Source organism: Thalassophryne amazonica, chromosome 12, assembly GCF_902500255.1.
Source record: "Thalassophryne amazonica chromosome 12, fThaAma1.1, whole genome shotgun sequence".
Taxonomy (NCBI): domain Eukaryota; kingdom Metazoa; phylum Chordata; class Actinopteri; order Batrachoidiformes; family Batrachoididae; genus Thalassophryne; species Thalassophryne amazonica.
Genome location: NC_047114.1, coordinates 8,618,940 through 8,640,069, shown reverse-complemented (window position 1 = coordinate 8,640,069; position 21,130 = coordinate 8,618,940). Strand labels below are relative to the sequence as shown.

At 41.4% G+C, this 21,130-nt stretch overlaps 1 protein-coding gene across 2 annotated transcripts in view; it reads left to right on the top strand.

Annotated features, from left to right (window-relative positions):
* The window catches only part of larp4b (La ribonucleoprotein 4B), an 84,159-nt gene that overhangs the window by 56,700 nt on the left and 6,329 nt on the right, over nucleotides 1-21,130 (top strand). Inside the window, exons 3-14 of one of the 2 annotated variants that reach the window (XM_034182414.1) lie at nucleotides 1,248-1,401; nucleotides 6,370-6,534; nucleotides 8,688-8,766; nucleotides 9,834-9,970; nucleotides 10,780-10,883; nucleotides 11,437-11,547; nucleotides 12,630-12,683; nucleotides 13,751-13,957; nucleotides 16,317-16,423; nucleotides 16,824-17,090; nucleotides 18,557-18,581; nucleotides 18,888-19,052. In XM_034182414.1, coding sequence (XP_034038305.1) covers nucleotides 1,248-1,401; nucleotides 6,370-6,534; nucleotides 8,688-8,766; nucleotides 9,834-9,970; nucleotides 10,780-10,883; nucleotides 11,437-11,547; nucleotides 12,630-12,683; nucleotides 13,751-13,957; nucleotides 16,317-16,423; nucleotides 16,824-17,090; nucleotides 18,557-18,581; nucleotides 18,888-19,052 — 1,575 coding nt within the window. Of the gene's footprint in view, nucleotides 1-1,247; nucleotides 1,402-6,369; nucleotides 6,535-8,687; nucleotides 8,767-9,833; nucleotides 9,971-10,779; nucleotides 10,884-11,436; nucleotides 11,548-12,629; nucleotides 12,684-13,750; nucleotides 13,958-16,316; nucleotides 16,424-16,823; nucleotides 17,091-18,535; nucleotides 18,582-18,887; nucleotides 19,053-21,130 lie in introns of both variants that reach the window. The other variant, XM_034182413.1, reaches the window with a different exon arrangement.

The following is a 21,130-nucleotide window of genomic DNA, read 5'->3' as shown; positions in this document are numbered from 1 at the left end:
GGCATCCTGTGTAAAACTTGTGCCAAATACCAAAGCGGATCTGGCTTTATCTGCTGTGGCGACCCCCGAACAAACAGGAGCAGCCGAAATGACAACACATAATCTTCAGCTAAGGGAGGCTGACATGTAACATTAGCTTTGGTTTTTTCTTTAAATTTATGTGTATAAAATGGCACTTATAGGTTTTTCCTACACAAAAATTGACAGTGCAGCTTTTTCACAAACAGATTTCTAATTTTCACATCAAAGACAGCACTCTCCTACTCCCACTCTGGATGCATGCATGTTCACACAAACACACACACACACATACATTGGCACTCGCTACATGCTAATGTTAGCATGACATTATGCAAAGTAATACCCCTATTCCACAGAGTAGCATGACATTATGCAAAGTAATACCCCTATTCCACAGAGTGCTGTTCCTTCCCGCTTCATCCTGAATAGAAAATCAGAATGTGTTTTGAGTCATCACAGTAACTCCTTGATCCATCCTTTGTCAATCTTGAACATATTTGGTATATGCAGTTGTTAGGATCATCATCATCAGTTTTGAAATCGGGGCGAAATTTTCACATTGTTGAAGAATTTCATCCCAATTCTCTAAATTCATGCTCTTAACAGCTTCAATCCTGTTCAAGCATCTTTAAACGGGGTAGCCCTAGTAAGTACCACTTGAAACTTGTGTGATTGTACGCCATCAGGGTAAAAATTTGAAGCAAAAGTGTTTGTTGTGATTTTGGCTGAGAATGTAGCCGGGCGCAGCTTTACTTTTCTTTTTGAGCTGTTGCCGGGTATGCACTTTATAAGCCGTCCTGATAGGAGGCATGCCAGAGTAAGCAGTTTTATCCCGCTTTTCCACTTTCTCTGGAATGCGATAGATCTGTGGAATAGGGATGTTAGGGAGTTGCAAAAGGATGGCATTTGAAAAGCCATGAACAATTAAATCCACCTTGAGTGGCTTCAGTTGGCTCAGGACGTCCTTAGCCAAAAGACTGATCATAAAATGAATAATCAATAATTAAACTTTCTATTGCTTGTCATGCAGCATTTAGATATATCTTAGTATACACTAGTAGAATTCTACCTTTGAATTGGAATGTATTGTAGAAGACATACCTTACTGAATTTTCATGAATCAGAATTTGATCAAGCTCAAATGCATCAAGTTTGCTTCTGAAAGAAAAAAAAACTATAAAAACTGAACAATTTGAGTAACCTTTATATATCTTTTGTCTCCAAAGGAAACAGCCAAGGTTTCAGACCTAAACCCCAATGCAAAAGCATGGGCCAACCACATGTTTAGCCTGGACCCCAGCGGGAGTGCTGCCGACACAACTGCTGCCTTGCAGCCATGGAAGGAAGGCTGCGATAGTTCGGTTGATCCCGGCCCAGAAGGTCAGCCATATCTTCAAAACTTTATCTGAGGCCTCATAACTTTGTGTGTCTCCTTTTGGAGAAAGTGTTTCTGATCATCTCTCTTCTCCTGACTGTATGTGCATGTCAGAGTGCAGAAAAAGTTGGAAATCATGTCTGTGACATAAAGGGCTGCAGTAATTAATCTCTTAATAATTTGATTAAATGAATCATTTCATTAGATTTATTTTCTTTTTAAAATCTCAACTTCTCAGATTTCAGCTTCTTAAATACAAATATTTCCTGGTTTTTGTCCTCCTTTTTGACAGTAAATTGACTTTTGGGCTGTGGACAAAACAAGACATTTGACAATGTCATCTTGTGCTTTTAGAAACACTGAATATTTTTCACCATTTTCTGACATTTTATAGACTAAACATGTAATGGATTAAACCAAAAAAATAATCATTAGATTAATTGATAATGAAAATGATTGTTAGTTGCAGCTCCATGAAATAGTTCGGATTTCATTGTTTGGCTCTTTGTACCTCAGGAAGAGGAAAAGATGTGTGCAATTTTCTTTATATTAGAGTCCATGCTGACATGGATATTTTCGGGGATTGGGGGGGGGGTTGCAATGCTGATATTGGGAGGTAAAAACCTTAATATATACAGGGTTCAAGCTAGGATAAAAATTTTAGCGTAGTGGTACTGTCGAGGGAGCGAAGCGAGCGATTGGGGGGGGCTTGTTGCAGAAGGGGGAGCAGCTTTTGAAAATTTAAGCTAAAAATGGCCATTCTAGGGGTACCCAAAGGGGAAAAGCCAGGTACGACAGCCCAAGTCCCAGAAGACTGGGGAAGTATGTTGAGTGGGCAATCTCATTCTGGGTTAGACAGTACATGGCCCACAGTGAGGCAGTCGGAGTCCGTGGACATTTTTAAGTCAAGACTTAAAACCTATTTTTATTCTCTTTCTTATGAGTTGTTTTTATTTTATGTTTTATTCTTTTACTTCTGTTTTTAATTAGGTATTTCAATTTTTTTATTTTTATTTATTACATTTTTTATGTTGAACTGTTGTGTAAGGCACCTTGAGACGGTTTTTGTTGTAATTTGATGCTTTATAAACTGATTAAATTGAAATTGAAGAACATTTTATTGAGTCTTAAAGTAAATAAATATGAAATTGGTTACTGAATCCTTAAACTCTGGACATAATAAACTCTACATGGTGGATCCTTGATCTCTGGACATAAACAGAAATAAAATCTGTTAGTTTTTGTCAAAAGCATTTCCTTTCAGACATTATTATTGTCATGAATGTCTTTCCATTTCTGAGCTGAGCTCTACAGCTCGCTGCGCTCCACGTCAGGTTCATAAAGAATGCAGCACGTCTCATTTTGGGAGTTAAAAACGTTTTAGTCTATTGTAGTTTGTCTGTATTGCAATGTTTGTAAGAGGTGTCATTTAAAGCGGCAATTCATTTAAAGTTATTAATTCCAAGCGGACTCCGCACAGCGTTTGGAGCTGTGCGGAACAGAGAACGATTCTCGTTTGTTGACTGCAACAAGACATGAGTCCCATTTGGTGACTTTAATGCACACAAAAATGACTCATGATATTTTAATGGCTTTGAGAGGGGTTAAGAAGCGGACTTACCACTTCTGAAGAGCAGCGAATCAAAGAGCCACGAGCCATTGAATCGAAGTATTGCTTCATTCACGCTTCAAGCTGGAGTCGTGCTGCAGAAACAATTGATTACACGATCCAAAATTATATCGTAATGGGCTGTAACGCAAGTTTGCGCTAGCTAGAACCCTGGTGTATATAGATATATCACTCAACGTATAGGTGAGAGCTTGCAATGATACCAAACATATAATTATCAAACCCTTATGGCAAAGAAATGTGATTGATATTCAAATATGAACTTTCCTAGAAATATCTATAAACAACCTACATCGCACTGCCTTCACTTGGGTTGGCATTCGCTCAGCATTTGCATACCGTGCATCCAGAAAGTATTCACTGCCTCACTTTTACCACATTGTTACAGCCTTATTCCAAAATGGGTGAAATTCCTTTTTTTCCTCAGAATTCTACACACAATACCCCATAATCATGATGTAAAAAAGTTTAGTTTTTTATTTTAGTATTAGCAAAATTTGTTAAAAATAAAAAAAGAAATCACATGGTACAGCCTTTGCCATTGAGCTCAGGTGCATCCTGTTTCCACTGATCATCCTTATGTTTCTACAGCTTAATTGGAGTCCACCTGGGGTAAATTCTGTTGATTGGACATGAAATAGAAAGACACACGTCTACATATAAGGTCCCACAGTTGACAGAGCATGTCAGAGCTCAAATCAAACATGAAGCCAAGATATCAAAGGATTGTCTTCAGGACAGCTCTGTGAATGTCCTTGAGTGGCCCAGCCAGAGCCCAGACCTGAATCCAACTGAACATCTCTGGAGAGATTTGAAAATGGCTAAGATGTGCAGTGACCCGACGCTCCGCATCCAGCCTGATGGAGCTTGAGAGGTGCTGCAAAGAGGAATAGACAAACACAGGTGCAAAGTTTGTGAATACATACAGTGAGGAAAATAAGTATTTGAACACCCTGCGATTTTGCAAGTTCTCTCACTTACAAATCATGGAGTGGTCTGAAATTTTCATCTTAGGTGCATGTCCACTGTGAGAGACATAATCTAAAAAAAAAAAAAAAAATCCGGAAATCACAATGTATGATTTTTTTTTTTTTTTTTAAATAATTTATTTGTATGTTACTGCTGCAAATAAGTATTTGAACACCTGTGAAAATCAATGTTAATATTTGGTACAGTAGCCTTTGTTTGCAATTACAGAGGTCAAACGTTTCCTATAGTTATTCACCAGGTTTTCACACACTGCAGCAGGGATTTTGGTCCACTCCTCCATACAGATCTTCTCCAAATCTTTCAGGTTTGGAGTTTCAGCTCCCTCCAAAGATTTTCTATTGAGTTGAGGTCTGGAGACTGGCCAGGCCACTCCAGGACCTTGAAATGCTTCTTACGGAGCCCCTCCTTAGTTGCCCTGGCTGTGTGTTTGGGGTCATTGTCATGCAGGAAGATCCAGCCATGACCCATCTTCAATGCTCTTACTGAGGGAAGGAGGTTGTTTTCCAAAATCTCGCAATACATGACCCCATCCATCCTCCCTTCAATATGGTGCAGTCATCTTGTCCCCTTTGCAGAAGAGCACCCCCAGAGTATGATGTTTCCACCTCCATGCTTCACGGTTGGGATGGTTTTCTTGGGGTTGTTCTCATCCTCCAAACATGGTAAGTGGAGTTGATTCCAAAAAGCTCTATTTTGGTCTCATCTAACCACATGACCTTCTCCCATGACTCCCCTGGATCATCCAGATGGTCACTGGTGAACTTCAAACGGGCCTGGACATGTGCTGGCTTGAGCAGGGGGACCTTGCTGCCCTGCAGGATTTTAAACCATGACAGCATGTTACTAATGTAATCTTTGTGACTGTGGTTCCAGCTCTCTTCAGGTCATTGACCAGGTCCTCCTGTGTAGTTCTGAGCTTTCTCAGAATCGTCCTTACCCCACAAAGTAAGATCTTGCATGTAATCCCAGACCGAGGGAGATTGACAGTCATCTTGTGTTTCTTCCACTTTCTAATAAATAATCATAACAGTTGTTGTCTTCTACCAACCTGCTTGCCTGTTGTCCTGTAGTCCATCCCAGCCTTTTGCAGGTCTACAGTTTTCTCCCTGGTGTCCTTAGACAGCTCTTTGGTCTTGGCTATGGTGGACAGGTTGGAGTGTGATTGATTGTGTGAACAGGTGTCTTTTATACAGGTAACAAGTTCAAACAGGTGCAATTAATACAGGTAAAGAGTGCAGAATAAGAGGGCTTCTTAAAGAAAAATTAACAGGTCTGTGTGAGCCAGAATTCTTGCTGGTTGGTAGGTGTTCAAATACTTATTTGCAGCAGTAACATTCAAATAAATTATTAAAAAATCATACATTGTGATTTCCGGATTGTTTTTTTTTTTGTTTGTTTGTTTTGTTTTTTGTTTTTTTTAGATTGTCTCTCACAGTGGACATCTACCAAAGATGAAAATTTCAGACCCCTCCATGATTTCTAAGTGGGAGAACTTGCAAAATTGCAGGGTGTTCAAATACTTATTTTCCTCACTGTATGTACATGTGATTCTTAGGGTTTTTTTTATTGTTAATAAATAAAAACAAAACTCGTCATTCATGTTGTGAGTAGAATTTTGAGGGAAAACATTTATTTGCTCCACTTTGGAATAAGGCTGTAACATAAAATGTGGATAAAGTGAAGCTCTGTGAATACTTTCTGGACGTACTGTAAAATAGACATCTCGTCTATTTTGGATCCGCCCATCTGGCGACATAGTGACCACTTGTCTCTTGTTGCTGTAAAACACTGATTGAAAATCAGTGTCACCTGGTCGAGCCACCTCTGGTTCTTGTAGCCTGTGTGACAGAGATGATGGGGTCCAAGCGGTGCTTTATAGCTTAGTAAACAATGCTGCCAGTCTGCCCCCTGTTGGTCAAACTATATAGTGCCTCTTCCAGCAGCCAGTGTTTTCTAAACTTTTTTTTGTTATTGGGTAAAATAAGTTTTCATATCAGCGAAAAAGCCTATACAGTTGTGATTGTGAAAGGATCGCACATATCTATCAATATAATTTGTTCAGTAAACATTTTAAATGCCAAGTTAAAAGTTTTTGGAGGAGTACATGGTTTAGCCATTAATAAACCAAAGGATTATCAAATAATCACAAAATAATCTAATTGAAAAAGTGGAATTAATCAATTACAAAAATAAACGTTGGCTGAAGTCCAATGTGACACCTCGCAAAATGTGAAACGAGCATTTCATATAGTTAAATATTTAAGACAAGGAATTTGAAGAAGAGACTAAATGATATTTCTGCTCATTGCACTGAAACCTTTACATAATGTCTGCTTTCTTTTGTTCTTTTCAGATTATGAAGCAAGTGAGGACAAGGTTTACAAGGAGCCTCTGCTAACTGAACCGGATGAGCCTCCACCAGTACCAGTAATGCTGGCCGAGCCAACCCCTGTGACCTCGGTCACGCTGGAGTGCTCTGAGCCAGTTTACACAGACTACCCAGAGCCTGTGAATACAGGTTGGCTGATGGGTGTTTGGGACACAAAGAGTTCATAGCATAGACCATATTTGAAGTTGGTATACAACAATCTCAAACACATACCAGAGTCAGCCTCAGCCAATACCAGAAATTCCAAAAAACAAACAACAACAACAACAAAAAATCTATGTCCCACTTCTTTAATTAACTCATTCAGGTCACCTTTCTGGATGATGAATTGTGATGCTTCACCTATAATTCACATATTTTTAAGTGGACACTGTACGTGAAACTGGAATTCAGTTAAGTGTAAGAGACATCACCTGATCAGTCAACTCTTTCAAAATAAATAATATCATCTGGTCAGGTCTTGGAGATTTATGGAGTTCATGTTGTTTCAGTCTGTTTACGGCCACATCCTCTGTTATAAATTAAAGACCTGCTTTGTTGGGGGTGAAAAGTCCAGACTGAGAAAACATCCTGAAAAGCTTTTTATCTTGCCACAAATTGGCTCTTCAGAGCGACAGACTATAAAAGCTGGTCAGCTGTTGGTCCTGTAGATTTTGGACCACTTCCTGTCTGCTGCAGTTTGTGCTCGTCTTAACCAAACTCAAGCTCACCGACGACATAATGACACTGACATAATGCACGTTTTTCTATTAATGGTCACAACGTACTATACGAGGGTTGTCAATAAAGTAGCGGTCCTTTTTATTTTTTTCAAAAACTATATGGATTTCATTCATATGTTTTTACGTCAGACATGCTTGAACCCTCGTGCGCATGCGTGAGTTTTTCCACGCCTGTCGGTGACGTCATTCGCCTGTGAGCACTCCTTGTGGGAGGAGTCGTCCAGCCCCTCGTCGGAATTCCTTTGTCTGAGAAGTTGCTGAGAGACTGGCGCGTTGTTTGATCAAAATTTTTTCTAAATCTGTGAGACACATCGAAGTGGACATGGTTCGAAAAATTAAGCTGGTTTTCAGTGAAAATTTTAACGGCTGATGAGAGATTTTGAGGTGATTCTGTCGCTTTAAGGACTTCCCACGGTGCGAGACGTCGCTCAGCGCTCTCAGCCGCTGTCATCAGCCTGTTCAAGCTGAAAACCTCCACATTTCAGGCTCTATTGATCCAGGACGTCGTGAGAGAACAGAGAAGTTTCAGAAGAAGTCGGTTTCAGCATTTTATCCGGATATTCCACTGTTAAAGGAGATTTTTTTAATGAAAGACGTGCGGACGGGTCCGCGCGTCATGCGACGCTCCGCCACAGGAAAAACACCTCCGTTGGAAGCCTTGAGGACAAGTTGGAACATGTCCTGCTGTTAAACAATTTCTCATATACTCACTCCACTGAAAGCCATCAAAAGCCACCTGGATTTTACAAATGGTTAGCAACACGGAGGTGTTTTTCCTGTTCCGCCGCACCACGTCCGCTGCGTCCCGACGCGCGGACCCGTCCGCACGTCTTTCATTAAAAAAAATCTCCTTTAACAGTGGAATATCCGGATAAAATGCTGAAACCGACTTCTTCTGAAACTTCTCTGTTCTCTCACGGTGTCCTGGATCAATAGAGCCTGAAATGTGGAGGTTTTCAGCTTGAACAGGCTGATGACGGCGGCTGAGAGCGCTGAGCGACGTCTCGCACCGTGGGAAGTCCTTAAAGCGACAGAATCACCTCAAAATCTCTCATCAGCCGTTAAAATTTTCACTGAAAACCAGCTTAATTTTTCGAACCGTGTCCACTTCGATGTGTCTCACAGGTTTAGAAAATATTTTGATCAAACAACGCGCCAGTCTCTCAGCAACTTCTCAGACAAAGGAATTCCGACGAGGGGCTGGACGACTCCTCCCACAAGGAGTGCTCACAGGCGAATGACGTCACCGACAGGTGTGGAAAAACTCACGCATGCGCACGAGGGTTCAAGCATGTCTGCCATAAAAACATATGAATGAAATCCATATAGTTTTGGAAAAAAATAAAAAGGACCGCTACTTTATTGACAGCCCTCGTATACATGATAGAACAAGTCGCTCTGATCAGCAGTTTGATAATGTTAATATTTTGGAACCGTGTCATGCTGAATTGATCTTGTGGGCTGTTACAGGTTTAGGGAAGCAACCCCGGTTACTTAAACCCATTATTGACTTAAGCCCTTTGTGTTGAGGATTGACGTTGCCTTTTATCACATCAACAGGAAGTGAACCCCAGCTCGACAATCCACAAGATGGCTTGAGGGAGCTCCTGAAGAAAACTCTGGAATTCTGTCTGTCCCGGTGAGTTCAGGTCCACAGTTTGCTGCCACAGTCCATTTGTGAGTCTTTGGGAATGATTTTATCTGACTCTGATTTCAGTTTGTGGTTTGGTATGACTTTAGGGGGGTTTACAAGTTACAAATTTTTGTGACCTTTACAGGTTCTGAGACTGTTTAAAATCTACCTGTGCATGAGACACGAAACATTGGGGCTTGACCTTTTCCATAATAACCCTGTCCAACTTTTAATTAGGACATTAAATATTAATGTGGTATCAGTATTCACTTTAAATGTGCAAATTCATGTTTGCAAGATCTTGCATTGTTGTGGTTGTTTAGTGATTTATCTATTTAAATCTATCCAAGAGGACTGAGAAGACAAATAAAATGTCGCCATCATTATAACAGAACTACATGTGCAAGTCACGATTTTTAACTTAGGTTAGGTCTTTGCTGCGGGTTGCTGTATTCACCACACCACTGAACCACTCCAAATCCTGGATGGCATCCACCCAGGGAAAGAGCTGAAACATCCCCACCTCCTGAAAGTACAAATCTAGGTGAAACAAAGATGTCCCCTTGGCCTTTCTTGGTGCTCCAATCCTCAACACGGAGACTATTTTTGATAGCTTTGTCATTGAATCTTTAAATCTCAACCTGGTCATTTTTAATAGAAAAACTATAAATTAATGGCACTCTTGACAGTTCAGAGACTCATAAGAACAGTGCTCCAATCTCAGTCATCAAAAGTGGAATGTCAATTTGAAAACTTCTGTGCCTCTCCAGCTCATCAAATGGGCACAAGACCTGTGGATTAACTCTTTACTAAATGCACTGAAGGTTGATTGATCATTTTTAGTTTAAAATCTAAATAAATGCTTTTAAGGTGTGGCTTTTCAAGCCAAGAACTTGCTGTTTATCAGCAGTGATATGTCAGGTTGTCAAATGAGGTACACCACCAGTTAAAGATATGGACACACTTTCCCAGTCCAAACCTTTGACTGGTAGTGTATATAAATGTAATTACACGTTAGCACCTGAGCAGTGCTCTGAGGACTTGCTAACCATTTACACCTCCATGTCTTACAGGGAGAATCTGGCCAGTGACATGTACCTCATCTCGCAGATGGACAGTGACCAATATGTGCCCATTGTGACTGTGGCCAACCTGGACCACGTCAAAAAGCTCAGTACGGACGTTGAACTGATTGTGGACATTTTACGATGTGAGTATTCTTTTACCGGTCATAAAACGGATACAAGAATGTAAACGTCTTGCTTTTGCAGTGGTCAAAAATTGATCTCTTTGTTTGTTTTAAAATGATCCAAAAACAAAACTTTCCTAGTGGTTGCTTTGCATGCTAGAGGAAGAAGAGGATCACATTTAACATGGGTAGCCAACAAAAACATGAAGCTTGTTTGTCTTGCCTGTCTCACTCCTCCCCACCACTTTTGTTGAGAGTGCCAGTTGGGAGCATGGCTGCAATTGGAAAGCGAACCCAGATCGCGTGTGTCACAGTCCAACGTGCAAACCATTATGTCACCACCTCCGTAAAGGGATTGTTCAGTAAACTAAGGTGACCAGCACTCTGTTTTATAGGGCCAAGGATGGAGTTGATTTCCCAAGAGATACTGAAGTACTAACCAGAGTTTCACCAACTTGTGATTTTTATTTATCTTGAATTAGTTCTTCAACTGAGCTGATCTATCTTCAGGCAGTGCTTTTGTTTTATGGTTCACTGATGTATGTAATATTACTATTTTAAACAATTTGACTGAGGCATGGTCTCATACTGCAACCTGTTGAAGTTCCCTGTGTATGAAATATTTCTCATCAAGACTTGAAGCATTTTAATCAAATTAGTTTGTGGAATAAACACAAGCTTGAGTGTGTGTAATGGGAAAATGGATGGCGATATATATTCCCTTTGCACATGCTCAGTTGTTTAAAATTTTGAATGAAAGCAAGGACTCCACGTGAATACACACATGGAAAAATGGTTTTAATTATGTGAATTTGTGTGTCGTTCTGCAGCTCTGCCATTGGTCCAAGTTGATGAGAAAGGGGAAAAGGTACGGCCCAATCAGAACCGCTGCATCGTAATCCTCAGAGAAGTTCCAGAGAGCACACCAAGAGAGGTCCGTGTGGACACCTATGAAATGTGACAGTCAACACTCCACTAAATAATAGATGAAATTATTTAACTTTCTTGCAAAATCTGTGGCTTTATTGTCCTAGTATGAATCAACAGTTATCGAGATTGCATGGTGGCAGCATAACCTATGTCCTATTTATGTAAAGTCAGGATCAAGGTTAAACTTGGGGGGAGCATTCAAGAATCATATCCAAGAAGACTTGGATATGATGCCACAAGCTTGTACAAAGTATTGAGCAAAGGGTGTGAATACTTGTGATTTCTTAGCTTTTATTGTTAATAAATTTGCAGAAATAAAAAAACAAACTTCTTTCACATTGTCATTAAGTGGTGTTGAGTAGAATTTTGAGGGGAGAAAATGAATTTAGTCTGTTTTGGAAGATGGCTATAACATAACAAAATGCAGAAAAAGTGCTGCGCATGAATATTTTCCACATGCATTGTATGCACATGCTATTTTAAATTCAGCTGGTTCTGCATGATCGTATTGGATATTGCACATAGAAATTAATCAAATTTCTTTTTGTTTTCTGAAGGAAGTTGAATCTCTCTTTAAAGGCGACAACTTGCCAAAGTTCATAAACTGTGAATTTGCCTACAATGACAACTGGTTCATCACCTTTGAATCAGAAGCAGATGCACAACAGGTAATCCATCAAAAAAGGCCTCACTGTTACGGTTTTTAAAATTTACATCTCATGGAATGTGTATGTTCCACAATCTTTAGTTTTAAACAGATTTTACTTTTTTAAATAAAGATTCCTACTTTCATTATGTTTAATTTGATGTTGACGTCTTACTGACATCGGGCACAACACGCGGAATGTTGTGATGCATTGTCATGGCTCAGGAGGACCCACAAAATGATTTGATTCAGTCGAAAAAAATTTTTGCCTTATTGATAATGGAACAACATTATATTGTTGTTTTTTATTCATTTATTGTTTTTGTTAATACGTTTTTGTCCATGTTTGTGTGGGTAAGGTTATTGTGGAGTCTAGTGACACTGCTGCGGTATAGTAAGGGTATCGGGGAGAGATCATGACAAAATCACAGGTGGTGCACTCTTCTGACCCAAATGGCTCATAGATCCTGACAATTCAAAGTGGAAGCTCTGTTTTAGTGATCTGGCCACAAAGTTAAAAATGCAACCAGGACTGTAGGTCCACTTCGGAGCTGTACAGGACATGTTCTGGGTTTTTTTTTGTTTTGTTTTGTTTTTTGTTTGTTTGTGGCAGTGTGAGGGTCTGTCTCTTGTATGAGGGTTTGTCTCATGAGGTTTATCACTGTTGTGGTGCTGAGGTGTCTTCCCCCACACAGACCTCCTGAGCTGGCTTATGCGAGTGGTATGTAGACTCTCCTGTATGTTGGTGAGGGCAGCCGTCTTCCACTGCTGCTGTGGAGACAGACTAGAAGACTGCATTCGGCCGCAGCACTCTTGGAGGTTCACAGACTAGGATGTGACCACAGAACTTTTATGCATCATCTAACATTGGCAAAGGGATCTTTGGTAACTCCAGTTGGCTGCCAATTGGGATGTTGACTAGTTCTGTCACACTTGGGATGGAGGGACAGACACCACCAGCATGTGATTCCAGACCTGATCTGACCTTTTTTGTCCAGAAACGTTGTTACTCCACATCAGAGTTGTAATAAATTGTCATCTGCACCTTTTGTCAAGACGTTCTCCATCAAATTGTGATTTAATGTTGTTTCTCATGTGATGAAGGCATATCAGTATCTCCGTGAGGAGGTGAAAACTTTCCAAGGGAAACCAATTAAGGTGGGTTGTGTAAAACTGTCTGAAAACATCACCTACATACTTTATTCTGTTTTATTTTTTTTTAGACATTTCACATTAACATCAGTATCATTCCACGTCAGCATCAGTACATTTATTGTTTTGATTTGGTGTACAACTAATTTGGTGCACAGGGGAGGTGATGGTCCAGTGGTTAAGTGTTGGGCTTCAGTTCAAATTTCAGCCTGGGCAAGGTCCTTAATCCCTGAGTTGCTTCTGGTGTGTAGTGAGCGCCTTGTATGGCAGCACCTTCACATCGGGGTGAATGTGAGGCATTATTGTGAAGCGCGTCTGATGCAGATGGAAAAGTGTTATATAAATGCAGTCCATTTACCATTTTTTCCTTATTTTCAACTGTCTGCTAAAACCTCTTAAGAATGTTTTTTTTTCTTTTTCTTTCTTTGATGGTTGAAGTGAAATTACTTATAACCTATTAAAAACTAAAGGATTGTAGATCTGCTCTTTGCTACATGCTGTAAAATTTAAATCTGCAAAGCTACTGCTGATAAACTGATTCGTTAATTGGTTTACGACCACTATAAAAAAAATTGGATGTCAAGACAGAAATGTCTGTCAAACATGGTGTAAAACGCTGTGGATATGGAGCAACAGACACCTCAACCTCTGGAAAATCTCACCTGACAGAGCGCTGTAGCACACATCATTTTGTTAGCTCAGTGCAGCTGCCTATGTAACAAAGTGCAAATGCAATATTTGTTGAAACAGTGACCAGCTATTGAGCAGACATAGGTTGTGTTGGTGCAGCTCTGCACGGGAGGAATGTTTCAAACGGTTAATGAGATTGTAGAATCTACTCAGACTTTATTTTTATTTATTCTCTCACCCCCTCCCCCTTCCCCCCAAAGTTCTCCTTGTGCGAAGGTCAGGAAAAATACAGACACATGCCCCAAATTAGTAACTCCTGCTAAAAACTAAACAGATTGACTCTGGTGAAAATGCGACTTACTTTGTGGAGGTTGTTAAAAATTTGAATATATTTGTTTCCAGCTGGTTGTAATTTCTGACCCTTTTTCAACTCTGATTACCAGGCGAGGATAAAGGCAAAAGCAATCGCTATCAACACTTTCATGCCAAAGAACGGTTACCGGCCGGTGGAGGTGAACCCTTATGCCCAACAGCGCTACACGTCTTACTACATGCCGCCGGTGTACAGCCCGCAGCAGCAGTTCCCCCTGTACAGCCTCATCACCCCACAGGCCTGGTCCACAACACACGGCTTCATTGACCCCGCTTTGGTAAGAACCTGGTGCTGGAATTCTTTTAGATTCATAACGTTTGTTTTTACTCCCAAAATAGTGAGAAGAAATAAGTCAAAAGACATGGTCTAGGATTGCTATTTTAATTATTATTTTATTTTTATTTTTTTTTTTTTAATTTCAGAATTCATCTTAATAGATTACGAGTCAGTTTTTTTAAAATGATGGTTTTTTTTAAATTATTATTTTATTTTTATTTTTCCACTCACTCACTCACTCACTCATCTTCAGTCGCTTATCTGGGATCAGGTCACGGGGACAACAGCTCCAGCAAGGGACACCAGACTTCCCTTTCCCAGGTCACATTAACCACCTCCGACTGGGACATCCTGAGGCGTTCCACCAGATGCCTGAACCACCTCAGCTGGCTCCTTTCAGCGCGAAGGAGCAGCGACTCTACTCCGAGCTCCTCTCATATAACAGAGCTTCTCACACTATCTCTAAGGGAGACGCCAGCCAACCTCTCAAGGAAACCCCTTTCGGTTGCTTGTACCCGCGATCTAGTTCTTTTTGTCATGACCCAACCCTTATGACCATAAATGAGAGTAGGAACGAAGATTGACCAGTAGATCAAGAGCTTTGCTTTTTCCTCACAACAGTACCATGGAATGATTGCAATACCGCCTCTGCTGCGCCGAATCTCCAGCTAATCTCATGCTCCATTGTCATGTCACTCGTGAACAAGACCCCGCATGAACAAGACCGCATTCCCTACCCAGAGTAGGCAATCCATTGGTTTCCTGGTGAGACCCATGGCCTCAGATTTAGAGGTGCTGATCCTCATCCAACCGCTTCACACTCGGCTGCAAACTGATCCAGTGAGTGTTGGTCACTGTCCCATGAAGCCAACAGGATCACATCATCTGCAAAAAGCAGCGATGAGACCCTGAGCCCACCAAACTGAAGACCCTCCTCCCCCGACTATGCCCTGATATCCTGCCCGTGAATATCACAAACAGGATTGGTGACAAGGCGCGACCCTAGTGGAGGCCAAGCCCCACCGGAAACTGACGTACTGCTGAACACCCGAACACAGCTCTCGCTTTGTGAGTACAGAGACTGGATGGCCATGAGAAGGGACCCCCTCACTCCATACTCTCACAACACCTCCTACAATATCTCCCAGGGTACCCAATCATATGCCTTCTCCAAGTCACAAAACATAATGTAGACTGGATGGGCATACTCCCAGGCACCCTCCAGGATCCTTGTGATGGTGAAGAGTTGATTGGTTGTTCCACGACCAGGATGGAACCCACATTGTTCCTCTTTAATCACTGATTCAACTATCAGTGGAACCCTCCTTTCCAGCACCCTGGAGTAGACTTTACCAGGGAGGCTGAGTAGTGTGATGTCCCTGTAATTGGCACACACTCTCTGGTACCTTTTTTTTTTTTAAATATGAGGACTACCACCCTAGTTTGCCACTTCTTAAGCACTGTCCAAGACTTCAACACAGTGTTGAAGAGACGTCTGATCCAAGACAGTCCCTCCACAGCCTGGACAGATCTCATCAACCCCCGGGGCCTTGCTACTGTTGAGCTGTGACTTCCACCAGAGAAATTGATGATAATCCCCCATCAGCTTTCAGCTCTGCCCCTACTATAGAGGGCACTCCGGTCTGATGCAGGAGTTCCTCAAAGTGTTACTTTCAGCACCAGATTACATCCTCTGTTGAGGTCAAGAGTGTCCCATCCTTATTGTAGACAGCTTGTTTGGTTCCCTGTTTTCCTCTCCTGAGGTGCCTCACGGTCCGCCAGAAGCACCTTGATGCCGACCGAAAGTCCTTCTCCATGGTTACTCCAAACTCCTCCCACGCCAGCTGCTTTGCCTCCCTCACGGCAGAGGTTGCTGCCCGTCGGGCCTGTCGCTACCTTGCAACTGCCTCTGGAGTCCTCCGAGATAACATACCCCGGAAGAACTCCTTCAGTCGGACTGCTTGCTTGACCAGTCTCCTCCACGGTGTTCAGGGGTTGCCTATTATTGTGGGCAGTCTAAGGCACACCTGTGCACTAATCATGGTGTCTAATCAGCATCTTGATATGGCACACCTGTGAGGTGGGATGGATTATCTCAGCAAAGAAGTGCTCACTATCACAGATTTAGACTGGTTTGTGAACAATATTTGAGGGAAATGGTGATATTGTGTGTGTGGAAAAAGTTTTAGATCTTTGAGTTCATCTCATACAAAATGGGAGCAAAACCAAAAGTGTTGTGTTTATATTTTTGTTGTGTGTGTGTGTATGTATATATATATATATATATATATATATAATTTTCAACAGTGACAGATGGCTGAAATCTCACATTGATGTCCTGCAAATCTGCTGTTTCTCAGGTTGCCCCATTTCATAACAACCAGTTCATCAATGGATTTCCCACCTCACACAGTTTCAAACCAGCGACGTCCCCCCTCACTGTCAGACACTACTCGCCAAGAAACAGGTTAGTGTCTGTGGGTTGTTTGCGTGTAGCCCAAGTTTGTTCACGTTAGATGAATGGGGAAGCACCGCCAAAATAACTTCATAGTTTCTGTTTGAAAGTGTCTTTTTTCCTGATACAATTGGAAGACCAGGAAAACACCATTAAGAAGGCAAATCCTCTAACTTTATCTTAAAAAAAAAAAAGTAACATTTATGAAATATTCTGTTTAAAAAAGTATACTGCATCTGTCTTATTGGTAAAATGAATTTTTATGTCCTTAAGTGTTGTATGTCTTAACATTTGTCAATTTGACCCCTGTTCCTCTCTAATTACGGTACTTCCATTGACTTCAGCTGAAATCCCACTTTTTTTATTTTGGACCTGTTGGGGTTAAAACAAAAAATGCTTCTGATTGTTGCAGGAATCACAGTAAACCACACCTGAGGCCAACTGTCCCCTCAACGGACCGCAGTTCTGGGCTTCTGGATAGCCCGGGACTTTTTCACAGCTTTCCCAGTGAACGTTTACTCAACGGTGTCCGCAACAGCCCAGCAACACGACTTCCCACCAGCCAGCCAAGAACCAGGTTACCTTCCAACGCGGCCTTTCCTCGCAGGGACACTGTGGGCACAGGGCGTGTAACAGAGCCCAGCAGCACAGACTACTCACTCGGAATGGGACGAGGAAGGTGAATGCTCACTGAATAGCCAGTTTTCATACAAAGAACATGTTACCTTTGTCACCACAGAGGAAAGAAATTGGCTCACGACATGAAAGACACAACCACAGTGTGGCAAAAAGGATTTTTATTGTGTAGTACAAAGTGGAAAAGGAATATTGGGAAGTAAAATTCAGGCTGAAGGCTAATTTTACTTGTCAGCAACAGTGACACAACGCGTGCGCTTCTGGACAATTAACAAGTGCAGCATGAACATAACTAAAAAGCACAGGTGATCAATACCACAAACACGGTCAATAACTCATCAGTCCGTCAGTGATTTGGAAATTATAGCATGGCCAAATCCATACTTCTATATTATAACAGCCAAGTGGCCCCTGTATGCGTATGTACGTGTGTGTGGATTCGATCACGAAGAAACTGGGGAGAGCTGACATTTGCCATTTGGTATGCATATGTATTTTGGATCAAGGATGAACGCTGCAAAAAGTAAAGTTGATAGGACTAATATTTTGGAGAAATTGGCGACATTAGCTAACAGTGAACAATGAGTATTGTGCTACAATGCACCATGGGATTTCGGGGTTTGGGGTTTTTAAATATTATTGTGGTTCATGTTAGTTTACCAGTGTTAGTGTTGTTAATTTATTTTGTTTTTGTAGTCAGTCAGTTTAGTTAAGTGTCATGTTGCCTTTACCATGAGTGAAAACTGTACTGCGTTTGATGTCTAACGCCACCATCTCTGTTCGTGGGTGTGTAAAAATAAAAGCCCCTGCTTGCAGCAGAATACAGAAAACACAGTGTGTGCGCTGACATTTGCCGTTTGGTATGTTTATGTACACTGAACAAAAATATAAACGCAACACTTTTGTTTTTGCTCCCATTTTTCATGAGCTGGCCTTAAAGACCTAAAACATTTTCTGTATACCTAAAAGACCTATTTCTCTCAAATATTGTTCACAAATCTGTTTAAATCTGTGTTAGTGAGCACTTCTTTTTTGCTGAGATAATCCATCCCACCGCACAGGTATGGCATATCAAGATACTGATGAGACAGCATGGTTATTGTGTCTTAGGCTGCCCACAATAAAAATGACACACATAAAGTGACACACACTGTATAGCTGTGTTTTCCAGAGTTTTTGCAGTGTCTGATGTTGGCAGAAATAACTATGTGATTTTATGCTTCAGTTGGTCTGTGTTTTAATGCACACAATACCAGACCAGACTATTACAAGAGACTTTCAGCTCAAGTGGGAATCATGCATTTGGATCCACTGATGGTATAAGACACTTTAACAGTGGTTTTTATTTTTATTTTTAGGGGGCAAACCTGTACATGGAGCTCTAAAACAGCCGGAACTGCTAAATATTAACTTGTAGTAAAATTGTCTAAGACGCTGTTTCAGGAGAAATGAATGTTTTGAAAATTGAAGGTGTTCTCTTTCTTAAAGGAAAAATGTTTCTGCTTCTAGGAAAAAGAGGGATGACAAGTTTACAGTAAGTTTTGTCATTTTAATGTATCTGTTCTGTGTATTGTTGTGGTATATAATTTTTTTATCAATTATTTTTTTAAGTAATGGTAGACTTTTGAGTACTTTCATTGCTTTTTGCTAATCCTGCATAGTCACTAAAAAAGAAACTGGGTTAGGTTTTGGTTTAAATTGTAATTTGGCTAAAATTGTGATTCTCAAATAGGATCAAAAATCCAATTGTACTTACATATCGCTGTAGTTTTGATAGCCTGTTGCCTGTATCGTGTTAGTCGTCTTGTTTTACTGACTGTATTTGTTGCTGTCATGCCAGAGAGTGACGCCCCTGTCACCACCTCCTCCACCCAAACCACCATCTCCGAGCTTCGAGCTGGGCCTCTCCAGCTTCCCTCCGCTGCCTGGAGCTGCCGGCCAGCTGAAAACCGATGATGTGTTCGACAGCAGATTGGCCAGCAGTGTGGTCATGGCCAATGAACAGGTAAGGAAACACGAGGGGTTCCTTTGTTGGCTGAGTGGAAACATCATACAACCCCTGGCAAAAATTATGGAATCACTGGCCTCGGAGGATGTTCAGTTGTTTGATTTTGTAGAAAAAAAGCAGATCACAGACATGACACAAAACTAAAGTCATTTCAAATGGCATCTTTCTGGCTTTAAGAAACACTATAAGAAATCAGGAAAAAAAATTGTGGCAGTCAGTAACTTACTTTTTTAGACCAAGCAGAGGGAAAAAAATATGGACTCACTCAATATGAGGAAAAAATTATGGAACCATGAAAAACAAAAGAACGCTCCAACACATCACTAGTATTTTGTTGCACCACCTCTGGCTTTTACGAGGTTTATTAGAAAACTAACCGGCAGTTTTAGAAAAAAAAAACCTATATGGATTTGAATCACGTGCGATTACACCAGACATGCTTGAACCCTCGTGCGCATGCGTGAGTTTTTTCACACGTGTCGGTGATGTCATCTGCCTGTGGGCAGGCTTTGAGTGAGCACTGGTCCAGCCATCTCGGCTGTAATCCTTTGTCTGAGACGCTGCTGGAGACGGCGCGCGTTGCTTTATCAAAATTTTTTCATGACCTGTGAGGGATATCCGAGTGGACACTATTCAAGAAATTCAGCTGGTTCTCTGTGAAAAGTTTAACGGCTGATGAGAGATTGTGGAGTTTCTTTCGCTTTAAGGACAGCTCACAAAGCAGATCGGCGCGGTCAGAAGTGGCGTCCGTCTGGCTGTTTCGAGCTGAAAACATCCTAATTTAAGGCTCTGTTCACCCAGGTCGTCGTCAGAGAACAGAAGTTTCAGAAGAAGTCGGCATGAGGAGTTTATGCGGACATTCCACTGTTAAAGGAGATTTTGTAATGAAAGAACGTGCGGGCAAATTCGCCGAGTCGGTTCCGTGACGCCGCCACAAATCCGTCTGCGCCGCGACAGGAAAAACACCTCCGTGTTGAAAACCATTTGTAAAATTCAGGCGGCTTTTGATGGCTTTCAACAAGTGAGTATCTGAGAAATTGTTTAACAGCTGGGCATGTTCCAACTTGTCCGTTAAGGTTTCCAATGGAGGTGTTTTTCCTGTGGCGACCCCCCGCGGTCGGGTCCGGCCCGACATGCGAATCTGCCCGCACGTTCTTTCATTACAAAATCTCCTTTAACAGTGGAATGTCCGCATAAACTCCTCATGCCGACCTCTTCTGAAACTTCTCTGTTCTCTGACGATGACCTGGGTGAACAGAGCCTGAAATGTGGAAGTTTTCAGCTTGAAACAGCGAGACGACGCCGCCTCGGAGCGCAGATTGCCATCAGGCGCCGTGGGCCATCATTAAGCGACACTTACAGACTAAAATCTCTCATCAGCCGTTAAACTTTTTACCGAAAACCAGCTGAATTTATCGAATGGTGTCCACTCAGTTGTGCCTTACAGTTTTTGAAAACATTTTGATCAAACAAAGCAGCAGTCTCTGAGCCATTCCTAAACAATGAAAAAATCGACGAGAGGGTGGGCCACTCCTCACTCAGACTGCCCACAGGCGAATGACGTAACCGACAGGCATGAAAAAACTCTTGCATGCCCACGAGGGTTCAAGCATGTCTGATGTAATCACACGTGATTCAAATCCATATGGTTTTTGAAAAAAAATAATAAGGTCGGATACTTTTCTAATAGACCTCGTATAACAGCTTGCAGTCTCTGAGGCATGGACTTAATGAGTGACAAACAGTACTCTTGATCAGTCTGGCTCCAACTTTCTCTGATTGCTGTTGCCAGATCAGCTTTGCAGGTTGGAGCCTTGTCATGGACCATTTTCTTCAACTTCCACCAAAGATTTTCAATTGGATTACGATCCGGACTATTTGCAGGCCATGACATTGACCCTATGTGTCTTTTTGTAAGGAATGTTTTCACAGTTTTTGCTCTATGGCAAGATGCATTATCATCTTGAAAAATGATTTCATCATCCCCAAACATCCTTTAAGTTGATGGGATAAGAAAAGTGTCCAAAATATCAATGTAAACTTGTGCATTTATTGATGATGTAATGACAGCCATC